At 39.8% G+C, this 14,537-nt stretch overlaps 1 protein-coding gene across 4 annotated transcripts in view; it reads right to left on the reverse strand.

Annotated features, from left to right (window-relative positions):
* The window catches only part of SLC41A2 (solute carrier family 41 member 2), a 142,184-nt gene that overhangs the window by 85,387 nt on the left and 42,260 nt on the right, over positions 1-14,537 (reverse strand). For all 4 annotated transcript variants that reach the window (XM_043965642.1, XM_043965641.1, XM_043965639.1 and 1 more), the window contains exon 4: positions 1,378-1,449. In XM_043965642.1, the coding sequence (XP_043821577.1) occupies positions 1,378-1,449 (72 nt within the window). The remainder of the gene's footprint in view (positions 1-1,377; positions 1,450-14,537) is intronic.

A 14,537-nucleotide genomic window follows, 5' to 3' on the forward strand; every position in this document is an offset into this window, starting at 1 on the left:
TACTGACTATACTGATTCTCACACTGTCAGATTTTGCCAAATGCTAAACATAAAATCAAAGAATTTCGGAGCTGGAAAAAACTTTAGTAATCACATGATCAAAGAAACCGATGCCCAGGATGATTGGCTAATTCGGTCAAAAAGCTAAGTAGACCCACAAGTAGCTGCTTATTTCTCCTTCAGTGTTCTCAGAAGCAATGGCACAGATGACATGAGAGCAAGCAAACCAAAAAATGACACCATCTGACTTGGAAAAGCAGTGCATGGAATCATTTTTGTGGAAAATTGACCTTCCTGATTATGTTTTATTGGGTGAATACTGAAATCCCTTTGCCTTCTTCAAGCTCACACTGGCTAGGGGGTTAGGCAGGAATCTGAATATTCTAAGTCCCTGCAGCAGCTGAGCTGGGAACAAAGCTTGCCTGTGAATAACACACGCTTGGGTAATCACTGGGTCAGATGAACTGTACCAAAGACCCCCACTCACAGGGGAGTGGGCAGAGGGCCAACAAGGACCCACCATCAATTCAAGCCATTAAAACTGTAAAAAGGCATTTTTAGTTGGGAACAGAAATAGAAACAAGACAACCCAACATAATGTTTTCACTTTGCATCCATCAAGCAGGTTTCATTCTATATTTAGGATTTCATTGGTAAAGGGAACTCCCCATGAGAACAATTCCCCCACTGATGCAGTGCAGCAGCTGTTCACAATCTCTACTCTGGGGCAGGAAATCATCAAGTGACTTGTCAACAGTCACACATCCAGGATGCATCAGATGAGGGACACGAACCAACCCAGGTCTTTCTGACTCAGAGGCCAGAACTAAACCAAACTGATTCTCTCACTCTGCACGTGCACACACAGACACACCCCCACACCCACATCCACCTGGATGGATGGATGGATGGATGGCTCTAGGTAGGTCTGTGTCTACATCTATCTATATCTACATATCTACATAGATATAGATATAAATACATAAAAGGACAGAGAGCCCAAGTGCTGCCCAGGTGCTCAGAAGACAGCAGAACTACCCAAGGAAGCCCTCTGGCCCAGAAATGCATCCTACAGGAGGAGAAGGATGCTGAAGAAAATACCCACACTGGTCACTGACATGACAGATCCACTGAAGGAATCCATCCACAGAATCCAACAGTCCTAACCAGTGAGAGAAAGTAGACCAGCTATCCTCAATAGATTAACTTTCAGAGGTCACAAGGGTTCATTTCATGAATCTTTGTCAGCATATTAAATTGTATGTCAATGTACTAAGATAATTAATGCAAATGTTAAAGAACTTCATTTCCATTGGTAGTATCAGGTCCTCCAACTGTGGCTCTTACTGAAACACTATATACAAATTATCTACTTACCTGTTTTAGTGCCAAGTTGCCTATAATGAGGTTCCATTTTTCAATGGGCGAATCCATCTTCCCAATATTTACCTGTTAAAAATGATATTTTATGCATAATTCTGTATTTCATATATAACCCTATAGAAATATGACTGTATTTTGCTATTAAAACTCCATATGAAGTCTTAAAATCTAAAACGATTATACGGGAAAAAGTGAAGTGTGCCAAATTTACAGGATATAAGGTTAGAAAATATTTTGGGCAGCTAGGTGGCACAGTGGATAAAGCACTGGCCCTGGATTCAGGAGGACCTGAGTTCAAATCCAGCCTTACACACTTGACCACTTACTAGCTGTGTGACCCTGGGCAAGTCACTTAACCCACATTGCCTCACCCCCCCAAAAAAAAAGAAAAAAAAGAAAATATCATTTTATTAAAAACTCTACAAAATGCAGTTTATCAAAAAATATTGTCCATCGTGCGATGATGCAATTTATCTCTACAAACAATGCATACTTCTCAGTGCTAGCTCTTTCTACTTCCATCATCTCTTCACCTGCTGACTTCCCACCCATCCCTTGTGACTCCTTCCTTTATGAAGCCTTTTCCCAGAGACCTCGGAGAACAACATCTGGTAAGCACTGCCATCTCTTTGTACCTTCTCCTATCTTAGATTAGAAGCTACAGCAGAGTAACTTTGTCCTATCTAACCTTCAAATCTAGCACCATAAAGTAAGGTAAGGATCTTGCTTCTCTAACAGCACTTAGGGGTGAACAACCCTTTGGGATGTTATCTTGATTCAACAGCTTCGAGCCAGTTCAACAAGCATTTATGAAGTGCCCACTAGGGCAGGTCACTTCACTGTTTGCCTCAGTCTCCTCCTCTGTAAAATGAGCTGGAGAAAGAAATGGCAAAGCACTCCAGGATCTTATGTTATCCAAGAAAACCCCAAATGGGGTCATGGAGAGTCAAACAAGACTGAAAAAAAACAATGATCAACAGCTACCACGACATGTCAGATGCCGTGCTGGCTGCAAGGGAGACAAAGCCAAACCTCCAGCAGACCCTGTTCTGAAGAGCCACGACTAGAACACAAGCTCTATGAGGGAAGGGGCTACATTTCACATGAATGCCATCTCTCCTCTAAAATCCAGCACAGTGAACAGAGCGGACGAAAACAAATGCTCCTTGTTGTGCCTTGTTGTGAAAGAGAAGGGGAAGTGGGCTGACTCTGAGGTTTGAAACACAGCCGTGGGGACAATGCTAGAGAAGCCCACGAGGGAAGTGAGCCATCGTGGGACAGGACACATCGAGCTTGTGGTGACCCCAAGGCAGAGTCCTCCAACAAAGATGGGAGAAAGGGGGCCGCTGGGTGGCACAGTGGATAAAGCACCGGCCCTGGATTCGGGAGGACCTGAGTTTAAATTTACTTGACACTTAATAGCTGTGTGACCCTGGGCAAGTCACTTAACCCTCATTGCCCTGAAAAAAGAAAGAAAGAAAGAAAGAAAGAAAGAAAGAAAGAAAGAAAGAAAGAAAGAAAGAAAGAAAGAAAGAAAGAAAGAAAGAAAGAAAGAAAGAAAGGATGGAAGGAAGGAAGAAAGGAAGAAAGGAAGAAAGGAAGAAAGGAAGAAAGGAAGAAAGGAAGAAAGAAAGAAAGAAAGAGAAAAAGAAAAAGAAAAAGGAAAGAAAAAAACAAAGATGTGAGAAGAACAAGTGTAAGGGTATGAAACATGTCCCACAAGTATGCTGAAATCATGAAAAAAAGCATCATTTTACAATATTTTCCTTTTTTAATGACCTCGACCAACATTAACATTTCCATATACAAAGAACAGGAAAAGGGGATTACAAATGAACACATGAATCTCTACCTTTTTAGGTGTACATTAACTGTAACATCAGGATACAAACACTGTCTTGTTTGTGTTCTCTTTGGAACTCACTTCTACCCTCTTTTCTATTTTTTCTTTCTTCCTTTTTTCATCACTTCATGACCTACCTCTCTTTTCTCCTCTCTTTCCCTACTAGAATGAAAACAAAAAACAAAAGCTCTCCCTTAAAACAACTAACTATAGTCAAGTAAAATAGATCCATACATTGATGCTGTATTAAAACATCTACACCTTTGAAGGTGGCTAAAAGGGAATTTGCTTCATTTGACTACTGAAAGGTTATGAAAGGTTCTCCTTTTATAGCTGCTGTTTTCTTTTGGCGGGGCATGGGTAAGAGAAGAAAAAACAAATGTTTTTTTCATTGAAAATATAATAGAATTAGATGTATGTCTCATTCCATACCTCTAGTCTACCACCTCTCTGACAGCAAGTAGGAAGCATGATTCATCATCAATCTTGTGGCAACTGATCATGAGTCTTCTAGAATCATGACTGGTCACTGTAATTAATCAGATTTGTAGTCTCTCTGATTTGTTTTTCTTTGCATTACTGTAGTCATTCTATAAACTATTCTCTTGGTTCTGCTAACTTCACTATGTACCAGTCATATAAAACTTTCTAACTTCTATGACACTATTTCCTTCATCATTTCTACTGTACGATAATATTCTAACTCATTCATATAACACATTTCATTTAGCCATTCCCCAAATGATAGGTACCCGCTCGGCTTCCACTTCTTTGCTACCATAAAAGCACTGCATATGTGTATATGTGTGAGTGTCTATGTATGTGTGTATATATATTTATACATAATTTTAAAAAACTTATGGCTTTCTTTGATCTCTCTAGAATACATGCTTAGCAGTAGTATCATCAAGTCAAAGGGTATATACAATTTAGTCACTTTGGGGACGTAAGAACTGTCTCTTAAATTTTAGTCTAGTTGGCTATTAATATGACTTGTTTTTCCAAGGAAAATAATTTTTAAGACTGTATATTTTAGGGCCAGACCCACTCCAACTCCTTGATGTTTTGTGTGCCAACACACTCCTTTTGTCTTATTTCCTGAGTTTGCCTTTAATTGACTGGGGTGAGGCCCAAACCAGGATTTTCTTTTAACAGTTTTAGCAAACACAAAAGAATGGATGCTATCACTGGGTGAGCCCACCATCCAACACTGTAGCTGGCGCTCACACTTTGGTCTAATTGAGGGTGATGATACACTCTCTCAGTCAGCCATGAAGTGGTCTTAGAATTAAACCCCTCAAATTCATAAGGATAAGGAGAGATAGGTCCCCAACAAAATGATGATTCTTTCTCATTTGTGCAAGAATAAAAGCTGAGGTGCTTGCACAAGCAGGGGTGAGTAATGGTCTTGCTTTGTACCAGAGAGTTGCCAAAAGGCAAGAGAGTATGAGAGTATCCATTTGGGACTGGGGGGAACAGAACCCCTGCCAACTCCCAATTAGGCAAGCTATTAAAGCTTGGGACATGAAAAACCTGCCAGTTTATGTCCACAACTCAAGTGGTAAAGTTCAGTTTGGATAATTGTGGAAACAAAATTTGGCCAGATAAATATGGGACCTTTAATTATTGCCAGCTGCACATGTTAAAAACTAGAGCCCAGGAGACAAAAGAGAGAGAGAGGCCATGACACTCTTAAGAAACTCCTTTTATAGGGAATAATGAGAACAGGAGGAAGGCAAGCTTTGGTGGGCCCCAGGAACGGGGTGACACAGGCCGTAAGGGGGCTTGGTGGGGCTTCCGCTTCAGAAGCTCTCTAGTGCACACAAGGTGTTTCTACCTTGGAGAACTTTGGAGGGGAACACCTCGTCACCCATTAAATTTAAAAAAAAAAACAAAAAAACCTGCTGTGGGGCAACTAGATGGCGCAGTGGACAGAGCACAGGCCCTGGAGTCAGGAGGACCTGAGTTCAAATCCGGCCTCAGACACTTAACACTTACTAGCTGTGTGACCCCGGGCAAGTCACTTAACCCCAATTGCCTCACTAAAACAAAAACAAAACAAAAAAAAAAACAACCCTGCTGTGACACAGCCCAGAAAGGGAGCTTAGAAGGGTTAAATTGCACACATCTCTCCCAGCTGTTAAGCAGGGACTCTCACTGACTTTTGATTAGACTTACAATGGGAGGTATGGAGGGGAAAAATGGTGATATCCCTTCTCTCTCCTTTCATAATCCTGGCTGGGTTGGAAACTGCAGAAGAGAAAGACAGACAAGAAAAGGAAGGAAATCTTTTTCCTGGCTTGTAGAAATTTATCGCATTACAAACCAATTAAGAGACTAAGAATTATAACTAAAATGTAATATCTTTAGTATAAACTTCCAAATTATGGTAACTGCTAAAAACACATTAGTGGATTTTGGAGGCTTGAAACTAGGATTACAATTAAGCACAAATGACACATTTCTCTCTCCCCTTCCAGGAGGGTATAAATGTACTGTTCTAGTAAAAAGTAATTTCACCTACTTAAGAGAATAAGCAGGACTGAAGCTAGGGTGAAATGATTCAACAGAGTTCAATTGTTTAAGTAAATTAGCACCAAAATCACCTAAGCTGAAATAGACTATGAAGTAAAGTGTTAGACTAGAATATGTTAAGAAATAAGATGAGATGGACTTAATAGTGTAGGTACAAAGAAATGAGGAATCAGAGCCTAAAACAAAAGATTAGTTTCAAAGTTGGTGGTGGGTGGTTGTTCCTTTTCAAAGAGGACTGATGATATCACAAGGTGATGTCTTGACTTGCATGTGAATTGGATTTAATTGAGGCAGAGTTATACAAAATCACCAGCCTCACTCTCTCTTCCAGAGCCCAGTGGCAAGACAAAAGTCAGGATGACTGGCAATGGCCTGGGGACACAGCGGATGGCCTTAGTGTCTTGGATGCCTGACTAAGCTCTAAGTGCTCCACAGCACCTGCGTCAGCCACCTTCAAGGCCACTGGAACAAATTGTTTTCATCCACTCATTCCACCAGGGGGAGTCTGTACATGCTTGGGGGTAGACATCCCCCTAACTTAATGAGAAGTTTAAGGCTTGTCTGTTACCCACAATGACAGTGTGGTCACTAAGCCCACTACAGCTTCACGGAGCCACGGGTGAGAGCTGGGTAGTAGGCAGACACGGCAGGGGGAAAAGCAGCCCCAAAAAGGGCTCAGCAAGCCCTCACACCAGAGGTGCTTATGCTAGTCTTCCCTGAATACCTCATACACCTCAAATTTGATAGACTGTAATGCAAGTCCACTGAAGGGATATCAAAGGAAAAAGAAGAGAGAAAGTTTAAGAAGAGGTTTGAGAAGGCTTTGATTCCCCTGAGATAAGAAGGATTTGAGAAATTTTTAGAGAAAATGGCTGTTAGTCATTTCAGACAGACCACTGAAAGACCATTAGAAGGGCTATCCCAATCCTTAAGACCAAGGAAGTTCTGGGGGCAGCTAGGTGGTGCAGTAGATAAAGCACCAGTCCTAGATTCAGGAGGACCTGAGTTCAAGTCCGACCTCAGACACTTGACACTTACTAGCTGTGTGACCCTGGGCAAGTCACTTAATCCTCATTGCCCCTAAAAAAAAAAAAAAAAAAAAAAAAAACAAGGAAGTTCCAAAGGAGAAGGGATGTGACTATGAGCCTGCCACTTTAAGACCCTCCCTTTCCTTCACTTTGTGCTTCTGGGGTTAAAACTGCAAAGAACCGAGGTGCCTCTGGGAAGGGGAAGGCATGCATTTTAATACACCCTCACGAGTAAGCGGGTGGGGGTAGGACAGAAGACAAAGAAACTGATTTGGCTCACTGGAATCAAAAAAGGGCTGAGGTGAGAATGCTACCAATTTTCTTTTTAATGTGAGCTGAATGAAAACAGTGGGTCCTGAAATTTGAGGTGCCAGCAGCTAGTGGCCCTTGGGAAAATTTAGATTTTTTTTAATGTTACCAGTAGTGATTATTACCAGATATAACTTGGCTGAAGTTTATAGTGAAACTAAATCATTATGTGGTTTCATATAGAGTAAGACGTGTTTTTCTATTAGGATAATTGTGGTAGATCAGAGCTTAATGCAAAATGCACTTGCTATTTGGCATTAAGGTAACATGCTGGGGAAATTCATGGATCAAGAAAATCTGAGATCAAATCTGGTCTCCAAAATGTATTAGCTGTGTGAACTTAATTAAGCAAGTTACTTCACCTCTCCTAGTTTCCTAATCTGTAAAGGGGATAAAGATGTCACCCACACCCCAGGGTTGTTGTGAGGATCAAACGACATAATAATTGTAAAGTGTTAATACAAGGTCTGGCACGAGGTAAGCACTACATAAATGTTAGTAAATGTAAGTACTCCATGTTGATCTTGAATACAAACATAGAATGTCAACAGTGACAAAATGATTTTCCATGTAAGAAAATCTGGAGATGCATTTGACTGAAGTGATATCATCTGACTGGAAATATGTTTTGTTTCATGTTTTCAATACATGATGCTACATATGTTATTATTGTGTTTCTAACATTTTTCTTATATTGTGAAATCTGGGAAACCATTGTATCAGAAATGCTGTTAGAAAAGTAACTTCTATTTTAATCTGTATGCTTTTAGATTATGAATTAAGGTGTTAAAAGATTGTGGTCAATGGGGGCAGCTAGGTGATGCAGTGGATAAAGCACCAGCCCTGGATTCTGGAGAACCTGAGTTCAAATTCAGCCTCAGATACTTGACACTTACTAGCTGTGTGACCCTGGGCAAGTCACTTAACCCTCATTGCCCTGCCAAAAAAAAGAATGTGGTCAAAATGTTTGAAAACTGCTAAATATTTAAAGAGATAGATTTTGTTTTAAAATGGATAGATAATTATTTGGCTATCATTTATGAAATTGTATCTGTTAATAAATACTATGTATTAAAATTACACCTTTGAGCCAACTTAGCACCAACAGACCTTGAACGCAAAGATTTCTATTTTGCCTTTGGGGTTAATAGGCAATACAGATTGGAGGCTTACAATGGCCAGAAATTTTCTAAGGTCTTGAGGCAACTATCATGTATTCACTGCGTGTGTGAAACTGCAGAATATGGTTATTCTTAATTTATAAATGAAGGATAAATAAAATGTCCTTATATGTGCTCTTTTAAACTATTATTAAAACATGAGAAAAATAATAACATAGCCCTAAAATGTGATTAGTGAATTTTTGCTATTTGAGGGAAAATCTCTTGGGGCTGTCATTTGACACTGTTCTAAGTTCTGATTTCAGGTATGATTGCCTGAATTGTTATGAAGCCAATAACCCACCATTTGAGGGGAATGCCATGTATTACCCAAAGGGAATGCCTTTGCTAGTAGTTACAGCATCATGTGTAAGATTACGTCCTTAAAGCACTTCATTCCTTCAAGATGATATGAGGATGTTAACACACACAATTTTTTAAAAATGAAAATAAATAAATTATAAATAAAATTTTTAAAATTAAAAGAGAAGTTACCTTTCTAATAGCATTTCTGAGACAATTATTTCCCAAACTTCACAATATAAGAAAAAATTAAGAAATACAATAATAACATACATGTGTGTATATGTGGGAGGGGAGATAAGACAAAGATGTAAAAGTGTTGAGAACTGCTTGTTACAAGTTGTGTCTGTCCCTGCGAAAAGTTGAGGGTAAGACCTTATGTAGCTTTGCCTACGCTTGACTCAGTTTCCCATTGTGCTATATTCTTTCTAAACAGAAAATGTTCCCATATGGTTAATTCTGAGTCTGGCTATGATAGCCTTTGAATAATGTGGAACATTGGGGCAGCTAGATGGCGCAGTGGTTAAAGCACCGGCCCTGGATTCAGGAGTACCTGGGTTCAAATCCGGCCTCAGACACTTGACACTTACTAGCTGTGTGACCCTGGGCAAGTCACTTAACCCCCATTGCCTACAAAAAAAAAAACACACAAAAAAAATAATAATAATGTGGAACATTGCTGCACGATAGGCTGTTAATTATGACTTTTATCTGGAATCAAACAGAGCTATTGGAGTTTTTCCCTTGTGATGGCTTATGTCAGGTCAGTCTATGCCCTTGAAGGGACAGTCTTGATACTATCATAATTATGGCCCTCCTTTTTCCTTTCATAGCAAATTTCTATTATCAGGGCAGGTGATCAGTGGAGGTTTTGGTTCTTATAATACTAAATCCATTAGTTAATAGATTAATACTAAAATATCTGAGTTACTAGGATAGGATGCAAATAGGAAAGTTCTTACTATTTTTAATCTGTATTTGTGGTCAACTCCATATCCTGTGCAACTAGGTAAATGAGTTCTTAGGCTCAACATCCCCTTGCTAGTAGTTATATCATCTTGTATAAGATTAAGTCCTTAAAGTACCTCATTCCTTCAAGATGATATGGGGATGATTATATATATTTTTTTTAAATAAAATAAATTATACATTTTTTAAAATAAAAAATAAAAGTTACTTTTCTAACAGCATTTCTGATACGATGATTCCCCAAATTTCACAATATAAGAAAAAATTGAGAAATACAATAACAACATATGTACACACATATGTAAGTGTGTATGATGGGGCCAAGACAAAGGGAGGATAGTACAAAGATGTAAAAGTTTTAAATTTTAATGGATTAGTAAACGTTGAGAAAGCAACAAGATTATTGTTTTCTCTAAGAACTAGGATACACACACACACACACACACACACACACACACACACAGAGGATTGGCTTCCAAACGTTTCTAGTAGGATATATAGGCCTTGAGAATATTTTAGTAATAAGTCCTCAAAATTAGATTAAGGATTTTTTAATATGTAAAATTGCATTAATAATGGTAAAGAATTTTAAAATCATGTCCTTTTTTCCCTATTTCAAAGCCCCTGTCTGATAATATTAAGGGATGGGAGGGCTCATTTTCTAAGTTCTCTTCCTTCATTCAACCTGTGGATGAAATTGTCCATATTAGATATAGGGTCTGAATAAAGATAAAAAGAGCAAGGGCAGCTAGGTGATGCAGTGGATAAAGCACTGGCCCGGATTCAGGAGGACCTGAGTTCAAATCCGGTTTCAGACACTTGACACTTAACTGGGCAAGTCACTTAACCCTCATTGCCCAGCCAAAAAAAAAAAAAGATAAAAAGAGCATATAGTATGTAAAAACTGCAATTCTCTGAAGTTTCAGGTGAATCATAGATTTCTAATTTATTGTTCTTAGAACTCTGTTGTTAATAGGGTTAGACGCAGATGGTTTGAGTTAGTTCTTATTGCATGAAAAAGCACATTTGGGAGGTTGTACTAAATTGTATTGAGTCTTGTTACTGACAGATATTAGCAGAATTACCTAGTAATTTCTGCAAGTAACTTGGAACCAGAGAAGCAGATCTTTTAAGAGAAGATTCCTTCAGAGCTGCCCTGTGGATGAGGCCTTCTCAGGAATGTCCAAGGGAAGAAGTTTCCAGGTACCAGACAACTACATGGAACATATGGGATGTGCTGATTAATGTGCTAATTAAGTGAAAATTGGGAGGAGGTTACCAGGTTACAAGGAGATTAGACATTTAATATCAATGATCATTATTATTTTTTTAAGTGTATACTTTAATGACAACAATTTGATGATGTTCTTCAGTCATTTTTCAGTCATGTTCAACTTTGTGACCACATTTGGAGTTTTCTTGGCAAAGATACTGGAGTAGTTTGCCATTTCCTTCTCTAGCTCATTTTATATATGAGGAAACTGAGGCAAAAAAAGGTTAAGTGACTTGCCCAGGGTCACACAGCCAGTAAGTCTCTGAGGCAGAATTTGAACTCAGGAAGATGAACTCCAGGCCTGGCACTCTATCCACTGCACCATCTAGATGTCCCAGGACAAGATCATCATTGGACGAACTATCAAAACACTTTAAAATAGGGCAGCTAGGTGGCTCAGTGGATAGAGCACCGGCCCTGGAGTCAGGAGTACCTGAGTTCAAATCCGGCCTCAGACACTTAACACTTACTAGCTGTGTGACCCTAGGCAAGTCACTTAACCCCAATTGCCTCACTAAAAAAAAAACAAACAACAAAAAAAACCACTTTAAAATCCAATGACATAGGGGCAGCTAGGTGGCGCAGTGGATAAAGCACTGGCCCTGGATTCAGGAGGACCTGAGTTCAAATTCAGCCTCAGACACTTGACACTAGCTGTGTGACCCTGGGCAAGTCATTTAACTCCCACTGCTCTGCCGCCCCCCACCCAAATCAATGACATGATAATGAATAATCTCTGTACTGAAGAACTAAGAATGAAACACATCTCCCTCCTCTCAGTCAGTAAGTTCTAGAACTGTGCATTTCAAACAGCGTATGCTATCAAATATGCCTTTGGTATTAGTTGGGTTCATTTAGATGTTTTCCTTTGTTACAAGGTAGAGTTAAATGGAGAAAGGTGCCTAAGGACTAATGATTGTCATATAAAAAAAGGAAAGGCAACAATAAAACTTGTTAAAAAAATTTTAACTGCACCTTTGGTAACTTGTTATAGCGTTCGGTTCGTTCCTTAGCTTTAAAAAAAAAAGGTAAGAATTAAATTGTCTTGGCTTTAGCATTTACTTTTATAAGGTGTTTCCTAAAGGTGATGGAAATTAGAATAAGGTAATGGGAAATTTAAAAGGAAAGTCTAGGTTTATATTAAACTTGAGGCAAGAGAGAACACTAATTTTTTAAAAAATTCTAACAGCCATTTTCATTTTATAAGCTTTATGATGCTAAGGAAACAAACTGGTTCACATCATTAAAATTTGATGTTGAATTTCACATGCTAAAGGATACATAATTTCTATTTGTATATAAAAACAATGATCAGGTCTTCTGGTTAAGACAGCAGCATGAATTGGCTGCAAAGGAGCCCAGATCTTGAGTAAATCCTCAAGTAATGATCTTAAAAAACATCAAACTGAATAATGATAACAATAATATCCACAGAGAAGTTACAGTAAAGTCTCTTATCCTACTAAGGGCTACCCAACAAACAACAGAAAGAAGCCTGTCAGCTCTAGAAAAGGAGTCCTACTAGATAAACTGGCCTGAGTCATGTTAAATAATCCTTAAGTTTATCAGAAGAGACTAGAGCCTTTCTGGCAGGCCCCCAAAGCCTGAAGCATCTCTCTGGACCAGGGACAAGAAGACCAGAGTACTCCCATAACAGAACTCCAAGGTGGTCAGAAACTTAGCACATCCCTCCCTCCTCCACAGCCTCCGACAACCCCAGCAGTGTCAGAAGGTCACTTCACTTTAACTTGAACCTTCCCAAAGGGCCCTGAAGGCTGAAGCACTCTGAACCCAGAGGATGCAGGGAGGCCAGTGAAGATATGCCAGGGCAAGTGGAAGACAGGTGGCAATCAAAGAGCATTTACTAAGGGCCTGCTATGGGCCAAGCATAGGGCTAAGGTTTAGAAGCCAAGCCAGCAGCAAGAGCTCAACAAATCAAGGGAAGGTCCAAAAAGAGCTTACCCACCCCACCCAAGAAGAGTACAAGAGTGAGTGGAGCCTGGCCCTAGCACAAAATCCCAAACCAGGAAATTGGCCTGAAAATACGAGTGATCAGAAAAGGTTCTCAAATACTATGCAGACATAACATGGATCCAGGGACACACAAGGGACAAACCCAGAAGAAGAGAGCAATTCCCTAACACCTCATGCCCAGAGCCTTCAAGGGAAAGTTGGCTTGACTGCAAGGACTATCAAAGTACCTGGAAGAAATAAAGCAAGAAATAAAAAAAATGAAATTATCAGTGAAAGAAGAAACTTAGAGAAAAGAATTGGAATGAAAATGAATAACTTAGAAGAATAAGCTAGAAAACCTTATCCAAGCAAAAGACTAAAAATTGGAACATACCAAGCACTTCAATGACTACATGAGACAAGAAATATTAGAAAAAAATTAAAAGGTAGAAAAATAATGGAATATGTAAGAGACCTACTATCAAAAACAACTGACCCAGAGAACAGGTCAAGTAGAGAAATCTAAGGACTCTACCTCCTGAAAACCATGATCAAAAAAAGCATACTATCCAAAAATATAATGAGCAAAAACTGTCTGGCTCTGTTGGAATCAGAGGGCAAAGTTAAAACAGGAATCCACCAATCACCTTTTGAAAGAAACTCCAAAATGAAAACTCCCAGGAAGGTCACAGCCAAAAGCCAGAGCTTCCAAGTCAAAGAAAAAGTATGGTTCACAGCCAGAAACAGAGTTCAAGAACCCAGGAGCCAATCCGTCTCACACAATATTTGGGAGTCACTTGTAAAAAAGGAGAGAAAAATCTAGAAATACAATATTCCAAAATGCAACACATAAAGTCTCATATACAAAAGTATAAGACAAGTAAAACTGAATATAACCCTATAGATCAACTAGCTCCTTCCCTACAGCCCTCCAACATGCCCACACCTCCCGTCTTCATTAAACTCTGCCATTCTTTCAAACTACCATCCTCCCTCCCTCTCTCCCTCTCCATCTCTCACCTCCTCTCTCCCCCTCTCTCCCTCCCTCCCTTCCTCGTCCCTTTGTCAGCCAAACTCCCTGAAGAAGCTGTGCTTCCTACCCTTTCACTAAACCCTCAACCCCAGTATTCTTACCCAACTGAAATGGCTCTCTCCCAAATTGCCAACAATCTGGTAAATACCAGATTGGGAGGCTATCTGCTGCCTCTGATGCTGCTGACCACCTTCCTGAGACTCTAGCCTCACTGAATTTTCCTGGTATTACACTCTCCTGATTCTTTTCCTACCTGTCTGGTCACCCTTTCTTAGGATCCTTCACTGGCTCATCGGATATATCAAACCCCCTACCTCTGGGTGTTCTTCAAAGTCCTGCCCTAGGCTCTCTTTTCTGACCAACGAGGCTGGAAAAATTGGCTTGGGCCAAGCTTTGTAGAGCTCTCAAAGCCAAACAGAGGAGATTATTTTCTTTAATCCTAGAAGTAACAGGAAGCCACTGGATTTGCTGAGCAGAGGAATAATGTAGTCAAATCTGTGCTTAAGGAAAATTAAATGTTGGTTGGAATGGAATGGTGAGAAACGTTGGGCATGGAGATCGATTGAGAGGCTACTGCGGGGCAGCTAGGTGGTGCAGTGGATAAAGCAACGGCCCTGGAGTCAGGAGGACCTGAGTTCGTATCTGGACTCAGACACTTGACACTTACTAGCTGTGTGACCCTGGGCAAGTCACTTAACCCCAACTGCCCCCCCCAAAAAAAGAGGCTATGGCAAAATGCAGATGAGAG

Source organism: Dromiciops gliroides, chromosome 5 (assembly GCF_019393635.1).
Source record: "Dromiciops gliroides isolate mDroGli1 chromosome 5, mDroGli1.pri, whole genome shotgun sequence".
NCBI classification, from domain to species: domain Eukaryota; kingdom Metazoa; phylum Chordata; class Mammalia; order Microbiotheria; family Microbiotheriidae; genus Dromiciops; species Dromiciops gliroides.